The 19,666-nt window shown below is 40.0% G+C and overlaps 1 protein-coding gene across 3 annotated transcripts in view; it reads right to left on the reverse strand.

The window, feature by feature from the left end:
- CREB5 (cAMP responsive element binding protein 5) overlaps nucleotides 1-19,666 on the reverse strand; it is a 430,941-nt gene that overhangs the window by 348,601 nt on the left and 62,674 nt on the right. For all 3 annotated transcript variants that reach the window (XM_043872729.1, XM_043872728.1, XM_043872727.1), the window contains exon 2: nucleotides 5,544-5,615. In XM_043872729.1, coding sequence (XP_043728664.1) covers nucleotides 5,544-5,597 — 54 coding nt within the window. In that variant the 5' untranslated portion in view covers nucleotides 5,598-5,615. The remainder of the gene's footprint in view (nucleotides 1-5,543; nucleotides 5,616-19,666) is intronic.

A 19,666-nucleotide genomic window follows, 5' to 3' on the forward strand; every position in this document is an offset into this window, starting at 1 on the left:
AGTAACAAGACAAATTGCTTTTAATGTTCTATAATCCCTACAGTGTAGTAAACCAACACTTTAGTTTTAATTTTCAGAGAATGACACTATGATTGTCAAAATGCTGTGCCCAAGTGTATTCAATTGGCTGGCTTCAGGTCATATGATGGGATTAGATTTCCTGGCCCTCTTGTGGTTGGGTGGGGCCATGTGAGTGGTTCTGCCCATTGAGTCATGAATGGAAGTGACACGTCACCCAGATGTGAGCATCAACTTCCTGGGGCAAGATCCTTTCCCTTTTAGCATGGCCATTCACAGTGGCCCCTCAATCATCCTAAATCTCTGGAGGATTATGAAGAGCATTTCCAAATTCTAAAAAATTATGACAAATGTCCTGTCAATCTATAATTGAAATGTGTGCTTGGGCAACTGAAATCAGTCTTTACTGTGTCAAGTCACTGAAGCTTTGAGCTGATTTGTTATTGCAACAGATCCTAGCTTATCCTGACTCAGACTGGTACATTTTAATAACTAAAATTAACTAAGTATTTGACTTATCAAAGTCAAATGAAAATACAACAAAAGACAATTAGGCCTGCTAAATATTTCTTAGGCTTTGACAATTTAGAAAATCTTTCAGAGCATCCCAGCTCCATAGGATAGTGGCTACAAATTTCAATTACCATTGTATACTAGAATAGAAATCTTTTCTGCAAATAATATAATTTGTATTCAAGGGAATGAGAGGATTCACTAGGCTAAATTCATTGGAATATTTCAAAAGTAGTTCTTCAACTAAATATCATTCATTTCTTTGTCATTTGTATAACATAAATTGGAGAGTATAGAAGGTGCAAAGCATGGTGATAATGCCAGATTTCTGAATACACAGAAGTCTCCATGACATGTGGGTTTTTCCTGCAGGATCATCTATTTTCTTGGTCCTCTAACACCACAGTAGAATGACTGCATCAAATATGTTACAATACCATGTGTGACTTAGACACATAGATTAAAATTCTTAAAGTCTTTCTGTCAAAAGCCTTATCATAATTTTTCTATAATATATAACCAAAAAACCACATGGTAGTAGGCTTCATTTGCAGCCATTTGGGCAGCCATTTTTGGCTCCATAAAATAATAGCCTAAAATAGAATATAAACAGAAAAAATAGAATATAAACTTATTATATACTAAAAATAATTTCCATAATATATCATAGTAACTATAATTATCTTCCAAAAGAGACAATATAGGATATCTTGGATTTTCTTTTTACATTTTGTAGGAAAGAAAAATGAAAGTTAAAGTGTTAGTTGCTCAGTTGTGTCTGACTCTTTACAACCCCATGGATTGTAGCCCACCAAGCCCCTCATTCCATAGAATTCTCCAGACACAATACTGAAGTAGGTAGCTATTCCCTTCTCCAGGGGATTTTCCCAACCCAGGGATGGAACCCAGGTCTCCTGAATTATAGGCAGATTCTTTACCATTTGAGCCTTTCCATAATATCTCATATTAACTATAATAATCTTCCAAAAGAGATGATATAGGACGTCTTGAATTTTTTTATGTTTGGTAGGAAAAGAGCAGCAAATTGTAAATAGCCAAAATGTACAGACTGCAACAGACACAGAGATGAGTGAGGCCACTGGAACTTAAAACATGGTTAATGCAGAGAGCAAAGGAACACTGAAATTAACATTGGACTTTGTGAGATTAGAAGGAGCACAAGAAACTTGTCTCTCCTCACTTGTGGGACACAGTTAATTTAACACATACACAGTTAATTTAACACATACACAAAAATCTCCCAGATATTACGAGCTATTCCTAATACAGCAAAGGTTCTTTCCAATTAGGGAAAAGGGTGGGGGAATCCATCCATCACCTCCAACACAGTGCAAGCACTAATAATCCATTCTTACTTCCATTTCCAATTCCCAGCCATCCTTTCTTCTCCATGCAGGTTCCCAGACTATGGAATGAGGCTAAAGTAAATGTCATGATAGACTGATTCCCTAACACCCGACCAGGAGGCCCTTGGTATCACTGACCAACCACTATATATTCTTAATTCTAATTTCTTTTCAATTGAAAGATGCTAATATTTTTATAACAGCTTGTCAAGAAAAAACACTTCCACATTAAAGAGAGACATCAAGTTGTAGGTTTATCTTCACATTCAAATTTAGAGGGTGTTGAAAGAAGAGGCTTGGAATTTTACCTTAAAACCAAGAAACTGTGCAAATTCTCATTTCTCATGTTTGTCCGACTATTTCGTCAGTTCACTCAGCCTTCTCAAGGAAATGACCTGCTTTCACTGAAGCTGAAGATCATTTGAAATGCACCCCTTCAACCTTTATTATCACCTCCATCTGAGAATCTGCATTAACTTCATGGGTTCTATTTCCGTTCTCTCCTGTCTCAGAGAAATGAGCACCCCCATCTCCTTCACAGGATCCTCTACACCCCTATCTTCTGAGGATGGACAGTCAAGCTGTGATCCTTCAAGTCAGCACACTCACTCCTCCTTGCCCTTGACAAAATCCAGCCTGGAGAGCCCTGACTTTAAAAAGAACCTTTCTCAAGCTGCCTCCTTCTCTGGCTGCCATTATATCACTCTGCTTTCCGTCACTCCCTAGCACTCTTGAAAGACTCCTCTATGCTGGCCACCTCCACTTCCTCACCACCCACTCGCTCGGTAATCCCTTCCAATCTGGCCCCCAACCGGACTCCTCTCTCATAGGTCGCCGGCAGGCACCCAACTGCCAAACCCAACAGCCCCTGCTCAGGCCTCTCGCTATCCCAGCTCTAGCAGCATCTGACACCAGTGACTACACGTCTGTAACATTTGTTTATTTATACCCTGCCTGATTCCAAGAAGGAGAAAAGATGGCTTGTAGCAATACCTAAAATAGAAAGGGAGAGCATCACAAGAAGTAGGTGATCCCCCAAAAGGAAACAGATCCAGAAAGAAACAAGGTTAAAGCCGAAATGCAAAGCATTGGGGTGTGCTCTCAACAGGGTCACCTTAGCCCCCAAGGGGACATTTAGTAATGTCTGGAAACATTTCTGGTTGTTACAAGTGAGGAGTGCCCATGGGATCTAACAAGTAGAGGTCAACAATGTTGCTAAGTATCCTATAGTGCACAGGGAGGGCTTCCCCAGCAGCTAGGTGGTTAAAGAATCTGCCTACCATGCAGGAGACACGGCAGGAGCCATGGGTTCAATCCCTGAATCAGAACGAGCCCCTGAAGAAGGAAATGGCAATCCACTCCAGTATCCTTGCTTGGAAAATCCCATAGACAGAGAAGCCGGGCGGGCTACAGTCCAGGGGGTCGCAAAGAGTCAGATACAAATTAGTGTCTAAAACAACAGCAATCCTTTAAAAGCGCATTTTCTTAGTTACCACCATCACAAAGGCAGAATTGTGACTGAGATTGAGCTTGTTATCACTCACAGACACTATTTGAGCCTTTCCAGGCCAAGGACAAATGGAAACTTTCTTTCACTAACAAGTAGTTCGCAAAGGCAGCAACTTAGCGACTAAACAAGAACACAACAGTGCATAGGGAAGCCCCCTAACACCACCACAACGAAGAATCATTCAGCCCCAAATGTCGGTAGGGTCGAAAATGGGAAATTTCCACCACACTGTCCAACGGCCACTGTGCACTTTTCTGACTTATCCAAACACTGGATGCAGCTAAACCTTCCTTAAAGGCTCTCTCTACCACCATTCACAACCCTGGAATATCCTGGAACCCTAACTCTCCATGAATCTTCTTTGGCTTTTGGTAAATCTCTCAAGCATCCCTTTCCCTTAAATGCCCCTTCGGCAGAGGAAACCCCATTCTCCTCCCCCAAGTAAAGTAAAACCCCCTATGATATTTTTCAGGGCGACCTGTGCTCTCCTTTCATGGAAAATTGCAGTTCATTAATTAATTGATTATGTGATCATGTGTTCCACAGATGACAGTTAGGCTAGAAGCTCTGTGGGGGCAGGATGCATGTGTTTTATTTACACAGCCGACCCCTGGAAACTGTGTTGAGTGTCTCAAATTGAACAAAACTTAATGACACATTTTCACAGCCAAAGCAAAGCAAACTACTCAAATAACTGGATTTTTTCTGGCTATCAAAACTCCTCCTTAAGAAAACTAGGTGGAAATCAGTTTTAACTTAGATAAGGGAACTTTCTACATTCACAGTGGAGAGTCATGGTCTAGCAGAATTTTATCCACTACAACAACCTATCTGTGTCTTCCCAGTGTTTCCTATTTCAAAGGGACCTTCAAAACCAGCCCCAAATAGTTGAATTTCAAAAGAATTCTCTCTGCTGCTTTCCTTATTTGTAGAGTAAAAACCAGCATTCACACAAAAGCCCTTGCAGAATCTACTAGAACCCAAGCAAAGGATGCTGGTTTCTTAGCCAGTGTCTGATGTCACCAGCAGCATCACAGGGCAATAACATTTCATGTTCCCATGGCATCTTCCCCCCAGGAAGCTTCCAGAACCCTCCTCACACTCTCTGGGGAGAGAAAATGAAAGGGTCCTTAATGGACGAAGCCTCTCATTGACTCACAGACATGGTTCCATACTGTGTCACCAATCCCACAATATAAACAGACAAAAATATGGGGCTTGATTCCACTTGAAACTACTGGGCATTTTAGAGAAAGAAGAGCATAGCTACCCACATGCCTGTGCTCTGAGTTCTAAGCTTGCTATTTATCCCATAAAGTGAAGATCTTGGTGTGAGAGCACCATGTGTAGTCATTTTCCAATGACTAGAACTTGGAGACATCCAAAGGGTCAAGGGTAGAAAAAGTCTCCATCAAGTTCCAAAAGGAAAATGCCAAACTCTGATTTTAGATGATGGATGTTTCCACTTTCTTTCAAAGACAGGGGTTCTAGTATAGTAATAGCTGAAGTCTTCATAGCAACAGTGGATCTTAATTGAGAACAATGTGCTGGTCCTTCACTAAACACTCTACACATAGAACCTCATCTAAACCTCACATCTAACCCACTTGATAGGAACCACTGGAGGCCAAAAGAGGGTTAATCCAGCACAGCAGGCCAACTTCCTCTCTTAAAGATAAGTAGAAAAACTGTGGGTTCTAGAAGAGTCTAGGAGTTTTATTTTACTCAAGTGGGAAAACAAAAGAAAACCAGATTCAGTCTCTGATGGTGAGCTATTTCACCAGTAATCCAATGGCCCAGAATTTAAGCAGCTATTGTCAAAGCAGGCACCCTCTTTCCCCCAGTCTGAAATATCAATCCTGAACATCTGGTGGGCAGGATTCGGCTGGCTTACTTCCCGGGGAAAGTTATGGGGGGAAATAGCCAACACCAATGTATCACAGAGGCTGGGCGGGAAGTAGTTCAAACTATTCAAAGTGGAAAATGACGATGATGGTGGTGGTGGTGGTGGTGGTGAGAATATCTCGGTATAAGAAGGAAAGCCAGCAGCAGGCATGATGGCCAAGTGAGAGGTGCCTCCCTGTGGGAAGGTACTGCGTCCCCTGCGGGCAGAGCAGAGGACCCCCCACACTCACCTGGGAGCAGCCTGGGGCACTGCAGACAAACGGCCTCTCCTGCTCCAAATTCATCTTGGATTCCTCATAAATCTGAAGGGTCAGGGAGAAAGGGAGGAAGGAAAACAGAAATTCATGAATATCTCCTGCTTCTACCTGAGAAACATGAGAAAAGCAGTGGTTCAGAGCCCTCTCCTCTGCTAATTCCCACATTAGATGAGGAAAACATGAACACAAACAATAGGTCCTGCCTGGCTGAGGTTTATTAGGCTCCCTGAAGTCTGAGTTCCTATTATATTTTCTCAAATGCATATTTACTGCACTTTGAGGGGAAAATTGCCAACAAAATGCAACTCTAAAAATGTCTGTTACGGCAGAAATTCTGTCTGTAATAACACCCACCAGGTGTTATTTCCAGGTAAGACCCCTCACCTGTGCAGGAAGATTCCTAGGCAAAGATTGCATGAGTCCTTTGGGGTTGGCTGCTTAAGAGAGCAGGAGGAGGGTAGTTACTGGGCAATCATCAGTGTGAGGACCAACCCTGAACATCAAGTCAAATGATTCTCCCATGATCACCCCACTGAGCTAAGTATGGGTGGGGAGCCACGGCCTTAAACTCCCTTTCTTTTTTTTTTATTTTTTTATTATTATTTTTTTAATTCCCTTTCATTTCAGGCATTTGATGATACCTCAACAAAAACTATCCAAGTTGTGCAAGGGTGAAATCAGAAAATACAAAAAGCATTACCTTAAATATTCCGTTAATTTGGTTTTACAGGCTGATTTAAAATTAAAATTAGATTAAAGGGACTGCCTCCCTGATCTACATAAGTTGTCTGGAATAAGGTAGCTTTGCAGGGAAAAACCTTATGTTATGATCACAGACATATGTTAAATTATAGTGGGGTCTTTTCTTAAGTAGGGCTTAGGTTCTAAGGTAAGTTCATTAGGCAAAAATCGAGTATAATCAAAATTATCTTTGCAAATCCCCCCCAAACCAATAAAAGTACAGTATACATGATTGTATAGTTACTAATCTATATAGCAACATGATTTTTTTTAATATATCATAAGAAGTACTATGCAGTTGAAGTTCCACAATTTAAATAGTTTTCTAACTCATAATTTTCTTTTTGCCAATTTGGAACTGAGTTTAAATAAGCTCCACGTGCTGCTGGTGGGACACGGCTTTATTACAGAACTAACACCTACTGTTTTGTCTCTGAACAAAGGAAATGATGTGCTTCCTTAAAATGCTACTTGTAAGTGATTCCAAGAGTCTCAAGTCACCTTCACTCTTGACAGAGGAAACTCGGCTTCACTCATGGAATAGTTACCCTTCATCCAAGAAAACTCTATCTATCATCTTGCAAAAAAACAATTTTAATTTGTACATCATTACACCCTTTCCCAAACACTAACATATCCACATATATTCTTTGGGAAATAGAGGCATACTTTCACTTTTCTGAAACACAAAGGGAAAAAGACTTGCCTTAGATAACAATCCCAGTCAGATATTAAATAGAAAACAAATTTTACAATGTAAACTCTCTTCTCATCACTATTCATCCTCATCATACAACTTTCAGCAAGTAATACCCTTTCCACTCTCCATTTGAAATAACCAGTCACCTACCAAGGCAGTAATGTAGCATAATTTTATAGCTTTATTATTTTATGCATATTATGTAAGCTTTTTACCCTATTATATTTAGATGAAGAAAAAATACAAATATCTTTAGAAGATTTCCACTTGTTCTTGTCTGAGCAAAGTCATGAGCAACTAAAATGACTTCTCACATCTCATTGTTCAAAGATTTTGCCATCACTTATCCTAGAACATCCCTCCTCGCCCCTGTGAGTGCTGACAACTTACTTCTAAGCCTCCAAATAAAGAGGGACTTTAACACTGAGAAAATGATTTTGATCCAAGATAAAACTAACAGCAAGGTAATTGGGTTATCCATTAACATTAAATATGCCTTGGTTTTCTAGTGAATTTTTTAAAACACTTTCTTGGAATGTTTCTATCTCTGTGTCCATGATCTGCCTGACCATTATCAGGTCACTCAACTGTTTCATACCTCAATTTCCTGTCCTTATAATGGGAATGTGAGTATCAGTCTTCAGCTCCTTCATCCCTGTGTCACATAGACCAGTTAGGGATCCTTTTACAAGTTATGGAGAAAGGTCTGTGTATTTAAGTGTGTGTGTTTGGAAGTGGTGGGAGGAGATTCTGTGGACAAGTATTATGCAACCTCACTCTAATATTAACTATTCCTTACATATAAAACAGAAGTTGCTATAAGGTAAGTCTTTCTTGGACATCATTTAAGAACTTCAGCTGCTAAGGTAACCAAAGAATGCCAGTATTAGTCAACTTATTAACCAATATTAAGATTACATGACAGTAAAATGAAAAAGTTCTGAAAAGGTGCCATATAAATACAGGTATGGCTTACATTTGAAAGAAGTAATGATGATAATTAATGTCCAGCTAATAGAAGTGGTCAAGATTGAAGTGCTACTGCTGGAGGTTAAAGGGATTAATTAACAAACTAAAGTGAAGAAAGAGACTGACCAGGCCTTGTCACATCAGTATGACAAAGAAGTATTTTTCAACTATATTCACAACTCTATCCCAAACCTTAGTCCACCTAAATGCTGACTTCTCCCATAAATTCAGGCCCTTAACAGTATAGTTAAGCAATTCTGCTTTATGTCAACATGACCTACCCTATTTTAATTATTGTGTATAATTTGCATATGAACTGCAGTAAATATCATGGTCAAATGATGCCAGTAGTAGGAGACTAGAACAAGGTTAAGTTTTTTTTAAAAAGTTCAGCCCGATAGATTTACCCTGTCTTATCAAGACTTCATCATCTGAACACCACATTTAGAGGAATAGGACTGATTAGAGGACTGCTGAGTCTGCCTTCAAATAGAGTTCAGTTCATCATGTTCAACAGAGTTACCAGTCATTGTATTATATTATTAAAACATAAATGAATCTGTGTCAATTTATTACATGCTATGGATCTACGAAAAAAAGGTTTTGGCAATGTAGTACTGGAATAATAGTCCTAAGGTAGAATGGCAATTGTTAAAATTAAACAAGTTTTCAGTGATTAATAGGGTCTGAGTGGGTGTATATAGATATATGTATGTGTGTGTGTGAACCCCAACTTCTTTTTTCTGATGCTCTGCGTTCCCACATTTACCCTCTGTAAACAGCACACCCTTGCTCATTCCATTCTGTGTGGGTGTCAGTAAAAGTTTTACTAAATAGTAGCACTCTACCACACAGGCTTCATTACTTTTATCAACCAGCATGATCTGGTCTGATGTATTAGTCAAGAGCCGTGATCTATTTTTATGGGCTATCATTATGGTTCTTTTCAAGCACATATTGTAATAATTATTCTCTCAAACAGACTTCTACTAAAGCCCTGTGTATATTCTTTTATCATACATCAAGTGGGGGGCAAATTACTCAGACATGATTTTAGCCAGGTTGTTCCGCATTTGGTCCTCAGAAGTCAGGCCTCATCTTCTCATTTCCCATTCGGTTGTTTTACTAGCTGGGATGTTTTAATGAACCAGGTTTTGCTTGGCAACTGCCATACTCCAGGCTTCACTTGCATAAAGCTGCCATAGTAGGCGTTCAATAAATATTTGTGGAATGGATAATGAATCTTGAATCATCACAGTAAACCGTCTCAAACAGCTTGCTATTTTCCTGCTCCTTAAGGCAGTGGTCCTCAAACTTTTTGGCCCATAGCCAAGTTTTCAGCAAGGCAAGAGGTTGTGCAGGCCAATAATTCCACCTGTTCCCAGTTATGACCAGAGAAAAAAATCTCACCAGATTCAATGGAAAAAAAAGTCAAAGTTGCTTTTGGTGAAAATAACAGGCTAGTTCTCATTAAATTGCACATGTAAATTATGAATTCATTATGAACTCAGTCTATTAATACTGTCATAGACACTGAAACCACTGGAGTCCAGTCTATTAACCATGTGAGGATTGTGTATGGCACCCAGAGAGGGTCTTTTGAGTAATACTGAGTGAGCCCATATCTTTGGTTAAATACAGTAATAATTGTGGAGGGAGCTGTCTAATCATTTAAGAGTTTCTTTATGAATAGTACTACTTTTTTGTTCCTCTTTTCCAAAGTTCAGCTTCAGTGAACAAATGCCTCAAGAGTCTAATTTCCCTTCAAATTTTTGGAAAACAATACAAAACCCTAATAACAAACCCTAATGTTGTATAAAGCAGCGAGTAGAGGCTTTTCACAGTCGACAAGGAGACGACAGGTTTGATTTACAATTCAAACCCTAAACTGCCACTGGATTCCGCTGGCCTCTCAATGAGCAAGAAACTCTTTCATTGTTCAGTGTTTGACCCCACAAATTCCTCCTGGTCTAAAATGAGAAATCTTCCACAATGGCTGATGCAATCCATTCAAATGCTTTGCCAGGCATTTAGGGATATACTTGGAATTACCACTTCGTGGAGCGCAAGCACTGCAAAACACAAATGCTATAAAAAAAAAAACTTGTATACTCTATACAAAATACTGTCAATATGTCTTTTAAAACTTACAAGTCACAACTCAGCCCAAAAGGGAAAACCCACATCATCTGTTTTGCTGGAATCAGCTAAGAGTGACGCCTCTCCATCTAAATCATGGTAGGCCATTACTGATTCTTAGTTCACAGAAAACTTCAATCTCAGTGGAACGGCCCAAATTTCCCCAATAACAGCAAATAGATTCATACAGTGATATGGGATGTGGAATAGTAAGACACTAAAAATGTTGTTTTAATCTGCAAATCTGGCATGTGCTTTTATCAACATCAAAAGTTCTGGGAACTCCAAAGCCACAAACGGTAAATATAAATAAGTACGGATAATACTGATACAACCTCATCAGCTCTGGTATTCTTAATCTGGACATGAATGCATTTAGACATCTGAAAGGGGGCTTGCATTTTAATAGTGATGTTAACAACCTCCATCAGCCTTTATTGCCCTACGATGAGCCTGGAATGAGTCGTCTAGGCAAGACTCCTGAAGCAGACCTTCTCTACCCCACTGAGGACTGTAGAAAGGGTTCTTGAGGAGGAAACAGGTCCTTCCTAAAATGCCAAGGTCACAGGACAAACGTCTTGAGTTCCTCACACTGTGTGAGAGTCCATACCAGTCTTACTTTGTTTCTGCAAACAAAGGATATTTATTAAAACTAAATTAGTTAATGGCATAGCCAATTTATACTTTATGTTTCTAAAAAAAAGCAAATATGTCTCTCAATGTTTTGGTTAGAAAGGCAAAGATCCACACCCAATAGTAACCTAACACAAATTCACTAAATGCACACACTAAAGTATTTTATTCTAAGATGCCTGATTCTACTCTAAAAGCCAGGGTGCAGGATGATTCTTCCAACATGTGGCTCGCTATTGGAAAAGAATTACATATTTAATTTGAGGTTGACATTATTTTGAAGGATATGGTAACTCTCACTGTTTTATTTGCTCATCTGTAAAACAGGACCGTTTTAGTAAAACATTGTAAAATAGGACCATTTATAGAGATATTAATTGAAAAAATAAAAATTTGAAAGTATTTTAATATTACTTAATATTATTTTAATATCATATCTTCAAATAGAAAAATAAATACACTTGAATCTCAGCCCAAGAAAATCAATTACTTTGTGAGTGTGCCTTTGTATCCGTCTGCATGTGTGTGTGTGTCTCTTTGTTTTACTGTGTGTATCTTCTCTCTTGAAAATTCTATGTCTCTATGTCTGTTTCTCTGTGTCTTCATCTTGTTATATATGTCTTTGTCTGTCTGTCTGACGCACACACACACACATTTTATCAGATGCGCTCTTACTAGCTTTACTGGTAAAAAGATCTGGTATGCTTGTTTCCTGTTTCAGCGTTATTCTTGAAGTGGGCTGCAGCTAGAATCTGAATTTCATTGGGCTATTATTATTTGCAGCTGTGTGACCTTTTTAACCCTGCTTTTAAAGTGACATTTCAGCCCTCAAGCTTGAAACGCCTTGAATGCTGCAAAGTTTTGAAACCAGAGATTTACACGGGGAACAAGACCAAGGGTGGGACTCTACCTTCTAAGCAAAAATTTCAACAGAACTTGGCGACAATGGGGTGTGTTGTTGGGCAGTTAACATCCCCAGGAGTCCTCAGCTTTAAACATACCACTTGCAGCCATCTCATTCCAACCAGAATATCATTGTCCTTAAGAGATTTCCACCATCCACTGGTATCTCAAAAGTTCAGAGTCCCACAGCCTCGATCACAGACCTCTTTAGGGTTGTTTCACAGGCTGCATCACTCTGAAGGGACTGTCCAAAAGTCCTTTCGAACCAAGCCCACGGTTCCCAGGAGGAGGATTTCTTTACAGCTTTTGTCTCTAGAAACTCACGGTTGTAAGGACAACCGGTCCTCACAGGAGAGAGAGCTGGGGGCTCGCGTCCTCTCGTGTACTTTAACAGAGGTTTGTGGTTTTATTTATGTGGCGTTTATACTGTGTATGAAAAAACATTCCAGTGGGATTGGGTTTTCATATGTTAGATTCCTCTTTTTTTCTTGAGTTTTCCATATGTTTCTTTGGATATGAGCTCTTTTCAAAGTTACCGGCTAATTTCCACTTATGCTTCACACAGTCCTGTCTCATAGCTCTCCTACCTATGGGTTCAGAAGTTCAGAACATACTTGCTAAGCAATAGTGTGGGGCCTTAGAGGCGTTAGTCTTCACAGGGTGTGTGTCTGGGCCCAAGGCCATATATCTAAGTCCCTGTTGCTCTTCCTGCCCTCACCTAGCACAATACATTTTTGGCAGGACACACCCCATTTTGATGAAAAGTTTATTCGACATGCAGGTGGTTAACTAAACACTAGCTTAGAGATTCTCAAGTTTTGAAGGAAATACTGAATGTAACCAAATCACCTGCTTTGTTTCTAATGAGACTGAACCCAACATCCGAAGGCAGGCTGAAATCCAAACTCTTCCTTTTTCCCTACTCCCAATATGAACAAACTGATGAGAAAAGAAGAAAAAAAAATTGGAACAAGAAGTGATTGAGGGTTCAGCTGACCTTGTCATCTGTACCTTCCCAAAGAGTCTTCCCCTGCGATTTAAAATAATTGACCTAAGAAATAAAATAATTGACCTAAAAAATAAAATAATTGCCCTATGAAACTCTGAGGACAAACTATGATAGTAAAGAAATTAAATGCAAAACTGGCTATATTCTTCATTCTGGTCCAAAGCAACTTGCCTTTAGAAATTCAAGAAAAAATCAGCAGTAGAAAGAAAAAGTTCTTTCTTTTCCTTTCTTGCTCTACTACAGTAAAATTTGACTTTAAAATTGTAACCCATTCCCAAATGGGATTACTCTGTCTCTGGGTAATTTTTCAGACATTTTGAGTGCATGTGGTTTTTAAACTGTTTTCATTTAAAATGATTATTTTTAAATATTCTGAAAAATCACAGCTCTCTAGTCTTGGCTTGCTTTTCACAGATTCAAATGATTTTTATTGACTAGAACTGTTTTCTTTATATCTTTATTCTATATAACTACCCTTACACCTCCAGCAACAATATATGCTTGGTCCATCTAATGCATGGGCTGAAGAATTCTTTAACAAAACATCTGAGAAGTTTCCTTCTTGTGCATGAATCAAGGCTACAGAATGTGACACTGTGCATGAAAAACAGCGCTGATCACACCAGACCTATCTGCTTTCGGCAAGGCCTATTTCATCTGAGTATCAAATCTTATGATTACCATTGCTGACTTACTAGGAAAAGACATTTCAGAGTTATGGTATCAAACCAAATGCTTTTTTTCCTTGACTCTAGAATAAAGCAAGGCATTCCCAAGTCCTACCCAAAATAGCCAGCAGTTATGTTCAGAGCCTACCCCATCTCACTGTGTCAGTTAAACACAAGGTAAAAATACACTCAAAAGACTTGATTCAGACTCACACCAGTCTGTGTGTCAAATGTCAAGCATATCAACATTTGACAGGACTAGCAGGTCACTTAAAGGCCACGTTATGGCAAAAATCTTTAGTCATCTGAAGAGTTTGTCATCATTCTAATAAAGTTCCCTCTCTAAATACAGGCAAAAGGCACTTGCTCATCTGCCTTCCTAGAGAAGGCATAATTTTCTTGCATGGCCCAGCAAGAGGACATGGGAAGCCAAGTTTTAATTGCTGCTGTTTCTGGGGGTCACTCCTATCATTTAATAGGTGGGGGTCAGGGATACAAAACATTCTGTGATGTGCAGAATGGGTAGCCCTGTGCAACACGAACAGTGCAGCTTTTGCGAGAGTAAATCATAATATGAGTCCTGCTGCCCTCTGGTTTAGAGGTAAACAGCAGATAAGATAAGAAAATAGTAAGAAGGAGACAATGAAAACAAAGTCAACATACAGCAGAGGAAATGAAAATAAAGAGACTAGACGCATACCCACCTCTTTATACTTTGCAAACAGCTCTGGAAAACGCAGGCTGAGTTAAGCTTAGGATGAGGCTAGATTCTATGCCAATAAAAACTTTATGAATATTCAAAAAAGTATGTGAAATTATCATTCCCTCTCAGTGTGAAGGAGGACTGGGGCTTTTGCCAAAATTTAACTAAGCATAAGCATACACTTTCAGGTTCAATCCAGAGCAGAGACAGATGAGTACGCTAGAGGAGACTTTTTAAGTGAATTACCTCGCTTGGTTACCTACAGCCCCACTCTCCCATCCACTCACCACATCGTTCTAAGCAGTACTGACTCAACAGTAGCGAAAAAAGCCTTGGCTCAAGGTGGAGATGGCTCTTGTTCAGATGCCCTTTCACTCTTGATAATTGCCTTGTTTATTTTATATTATTGCTGAGGACAGTGTCATCAAAAAGACCGTGTTTTGTTTGGTTTTGATTTTCTTTTCCTTTTAAGTAGAGAGTGTCTTAAGCTTCTAAATTGTTTTCATGTTAGTAGTTATCGTCAGCCATCAGCTCATAGAATACATACTAGGGGAACACTGGCCTCCTAACCAACTTCAATACTTATTAATAGGCCAAAAACATGTTCATTGATGCATATTCCCTGGTGACTTAGACGGTAAAGAGTCTGTCTGCAATGAGGGAGACCTGGGTTTCATCCCTGGGTCGGGAAGATCTCTTGAAGAAGGGAACAGCTACCCATTCCAGTATTCTTGCCTACAGAATTCCATGGACAGAGGAGCCTGGTGGGCTATAGTCCATGGGGTCGCAAAGAGTCAGATACAACTGAGCAACTTTCACTTTTCACTTTTTTTCATATATATATGTATATATGTATATGTGTGTGCATATATATATATACACACATACATACAAATACATACATATATAAATAAACACACATACACATAATCTTTTTCTCTTTTGGTCTAAGTTTACTTAGTGATAAGCAGGAGTGCGTATGTGTGGGTATATATATATACTCACACACATATTACAGAGATTATTTAATCTAACTAGCTCAAGCCTCAAAACAGAGGCCGAGCCCTAAACGTAACTCCAAGGAGGCCACTGAGCTCCAAGGAGGCAGACGAAGAAAAGTCAGGTCTGCCTCACAGCATAAGTTCACCACAGTTAAGGCTCATTAAACTTGTATTTTAAAAGTGCAGAAATCAGATGTATTTCTGAGAATCAGTAAGTCAGTTCCACCGACTAGAAAAGTCCTTCATGTCTTTCTCAATGTCCTTTTAAACAAAAGAGCCACTCACTGAAGCCTATAAACCCACTGCAACAACCTGGAAAAAAGGACACGGAAAAAAAAGGCCTTTTCCTTGAACCACCACCCACGAGAGGTTACACTGTACCAGACTCCAATTCATCAAAAGGTCCGAGTCATTAACAAACAAAGAGGGGCCAACTCCCTCTCTCCCCAGGGCTCGCCCCCAGACAACAGCTCCATTTTTCAGTCAACACTCCAAATTAGCACGGGAAAGGGAAAGGACTTTTTTTTTTAATGCCCCTGCTCTCTCAAACCTGGGACCTTTCCCCCCAGCTTGACTGTGGGCTCTTCGCTAAGGGGGTGGAGGTCGAGTCCTGGGAAACAGCCTAAACCTCGACTCTTCAGAGAGGGAGAGTGAGGGAGGCAGGGTGCAAGTGGCATCCAGAAGGAATCTAGAGGGGGGCCTGTCAGACATTTCCATTGAAAGGCTTGGTAAAGAGGAAGGAGAAGCCCCCAGGCCCACATGGGTGAACTCCAGATCTTCAACGATCCAATTTGAGGATTGTCATAAGGCTTTGTTCACAGCGCTTCAGGGAAAGTGGCGTGTGAACAGTGATTGATTACCTGTCACCCTGAACTTGTTCCAAAGTGATTCAACCTTGGCAAGCAGTGGGACAGGATCAGAAACCAAGGACACTGGTCTCATTCACTCATTCTTTCCTTGCACAGTTACTAGGCACCTAGCAAGCACTAAGCTCCATGCTAAGAACAGGAAGGCTCCACAAAAAGAGCCCCTGCCCTTGGAGCAGCGACCATACGGTAGGGAGGGGACGCATGTACAGATGTCTATAGAAGAAGGCAGAATTTTAAAGGCCATAAATTAGTTTTAGCAAAGCGCTATGAGAGGTCAGAGTAGAAAGCAAGGCTATTTCATTAACTACATCAACTACAGCTAAACATTCCTCTTGATAAGATATTAATTCAAGGAACAAATATACACACACAAGCACACACATACACCTTGAAGCAATCTTTTAACTGTACTAGAAGTAAGGGTTTTTTGTTCATTTTAATTTGGGCTTTATTTTGCTTTTAATTCTGATAAGTAAGGCTACATTGGGCTTTCTTGGTGGCTCAGGTGGTAAGGAATCTGCTTGTAATGCAAGAGACCTGGGTTCAATCCCTGGGTTGGGAAGATTCCCTGGAGAAGGAAATGGCAACCCACTCCAACACTCCCTTGCCTGGAGAACTCCATGAACAGAGGAGTCAAGCAGGCTACAGTCCATGGAATCACAAAGAGTCAGACACAACTGTGAGATTAACTTACAACTTTTGTTTTTTCAAGACTACATTATTTACCATAGGCCTAACACTGTGGCCAGGGGACCAGATATATGTTAGGAAATCAATAATTGAATCTCAGTTCCCTTGCTTACTAGCTGTGTGATCCTGGGCAAATTATTTAACTTCTCTGAACATTACTTTTCTCACTAAAAAATGGACTATAGACAATATTGGCATCAAGTGCCTCTGGGGATATTGAGGTGATCAAATGGATGATATTTCAAAAGAACTACATAAACTGTAAAGTGCTATGAAATGTTGGCTACTGTTTTTCTCAGTCACCTTGTAGTAAGCACATGGAATTGCTGAGGTAATAGATGGTGCAAAGAGTTATATCTACACTTGACAGCATGTGCAGAGAGATGAAGGATTCTAAAAGATGTTGGAGGGGATGACCGTCAAAGAGAGCCTGAGCTTTTATGCTTCTCAGATAATCTAGCAACTACCAAGCCAAACCTTAACTATATATCAGCTTTTTACTTGTAGGCCCCCAAGTAGATTTACCTTCTTGGTCTTCTAATTGAGATGCAGTGTCAAGAAATGCTGTGGAGTCTGGTCAGTGTTCAAACCCCAGCTCTGTGACATGCCAGCTGACCTATAAGCTTGGGTAATGGGTCACTTGACCCTGGGATAAACTTGGCTATTGCTGGCTGAGCAAGCCCGGGAGCATCAGATACCTCGGCCTGGGCTTGGAGGAGCCAGAGCTAGAGAGGCAGATGAATTTGTTTACTTTCCTGGAGTCCTGCTCCCAAACACAGACATGAAGGGAAGGCTCCTTGCTAGGCAAGCCCACCGCTAGAGCCTGGCCACGCTGTCCTTACCATCCAGACTCCAGTCATACTCATGGTAGGAAAAGAGTGGAATCTGGAAGGCACTTGGGATAAACTGAGAAACTCAGTGTCTTCTTATCAGTGGGTGCTTTTAGGCTCACCTGGAGTCATCAGAAATAAGACTAATACAGACTAAAAAGATTAATATAAGACTAAAGGGTAAACGGGGTCAAAAGGTTAAAAAATGCAGTTGATGTAAAACAGACACAAATTTTTAAAATATTAATTATATATATATATGTTTATATATGTGCTAAAATAAAGTCTGAAAAAAATAAGAGTAATACAGATTATGACAATGTTTACATGCGCTCTCCACTTGGGCTACCAAAGAAGAAATCGAACCCTCCTTTTATCATTAAATTTTCTTCAGCAAATTATATTTTCCTTCATTATCTTATTGCCTATTCTTGTTTTGCTCTTCTTATTTTTTCTTTTCTTCTCTCTTTTTTTTAATTCCCAAAATATCCCAGGTGATATTTAATAAAAATACTTTAGATGGCAAAGAGATCCAACCAGTCAATCCTAAAGGAAATCAGTCCTGAATATTCATTGGAAGGACTGATGCTGAAGCTGAAACTCCAATACTTTAGCCACCTGATGCAAAGAACTGACTCATTGGAAAAGATTCTGATGCTGGGAAAGATTGAAGGCAGGAGGAGAAGGTGACGACAGAGGATGAGATGGTTGGATGGCATCACTGACTCTATGGACATGAGTTTGAGCAAGCTTCGGGGGTTAATGACAAGGAAGCCTGGTGTGCTGCAGTCCATGGGGTCGCAAAGAGTCAGACACGACTGAGTGACTGAACTGAACTGAACTTTGAATAAGGCAGCAAGAGTCAGATGTAGGAAAAAAAAGTCACAGCACAAATCAAAAATCTAGTCAATTCAACCACTTGGGAAAATGGGGAGATGACATCTCAATAATAGAAACACTTCCTAACCCAGGACACTGGGTTGTTCAAGATGATTAGACCTCTGTCCCTGAAAGCAGATCACTGGCCCTCCAACTGGCTCCAGCCTCATACTAGCAGAAAGGTCAGTATGTAAGGAAAGACTGAAAAATTTTGAGGGTTTTTTTTTTTTCTTAATGCTTGAGAGTAGTGAGAATTTTACTTAATGAAAATATCTCTTCCATGTACCACCACATCCTAAATTGTCAACCATTTTTAATCTCAGGAAAGCATTTTGCATCAAGGCTGAAAGAAAACCTTGATGAGATACAGCTTTGATTTATCTTCTCCACTAAGTGCCTCTGTAGGAAATACAACCAGATAAAGCTGTTCAAATATGAGTTAGGATGGCAAAATTCTCAGTAGTTTCCAAAATCTTCAGTTTTCCTATCCACCTTTATGACACCCACATCAAAAGATTCCTGGTACTCTTGAAGTGATGGGATTATTTAAATAATGACATCAAGCTAATGTTGGTAAGATGCTTCAAGGAACTCAAACACAAGTTGAAAGTAGTAATATCTTTGTTATTTCTCCATCTGTCCTCTACTGTTTCCAAAGAAACAGAAACAACCACTTACACAAACACACATACACAAATCTTCCGGACACCCAAGTTAACCAATGTCTCCTCTCTTCCCTAACCGCCAATCAGCCAGTCACCGGGCAAACACCTCAAGCACCAGGCAAGGAAAACATGTTATTTTTTTGGGCAAGCCTTAACTTCACTGCCTACAAAACACGGCCCCACGGGGCACATCCCACACATGGTGAGATTAAGGCTCCCCCTCTCTCACTGGAAACCAATAGTTACCTGTCAACACCTGCGGAAACTGAGGTCAGGATTCACGAGCAAGTACCCAAAGTCCAAGCTCACTGATTCTCAAGATTTCTTACCCAGACCAGTACTCACATCTAAGCTATCACTGCAAGGCTTCTCTTGCTAATAACACGCAAAGAAAGCTTAAAAAGGAGTAGCAGACGAGAGAGCTTCTCTCCACAGAGCCTCATCCCCCAGCCCCTTAAAACCCAGCAGACCTCTGAGATTTCTCTCAGAATGAGAGAAATTGCTCCATGTCAGTGCTGGACAGTGAGTCAAGGTGGTATCTTGATATCCCAGGCAATTCAGTGAGCTAAGATAAGAAAAGGAAAGCAAAACAACAACAAAACCAGGCTTTAGATAATCCCTTAAAAATGAGACTGAATGCGAAAGTGTTAGTCACTCAGTCCTGTCTGACTCTTTGTGACCCCATGGACTGGGTGGA

This window comes from Cervus elaphus, chromosome 18 (assembly GCF_910594005.1).
Source record: "Cervus elaphus chromosome 18, mCerEla1.1, whole genome shotgun sequence".
Taxonomy (NCBI): domain Eukaryota; kingdom Metazoa; phylum Chordata; class Mammalia; order Artiodactyla; family Cervidae; genus Cervus; species Cervus elaphus.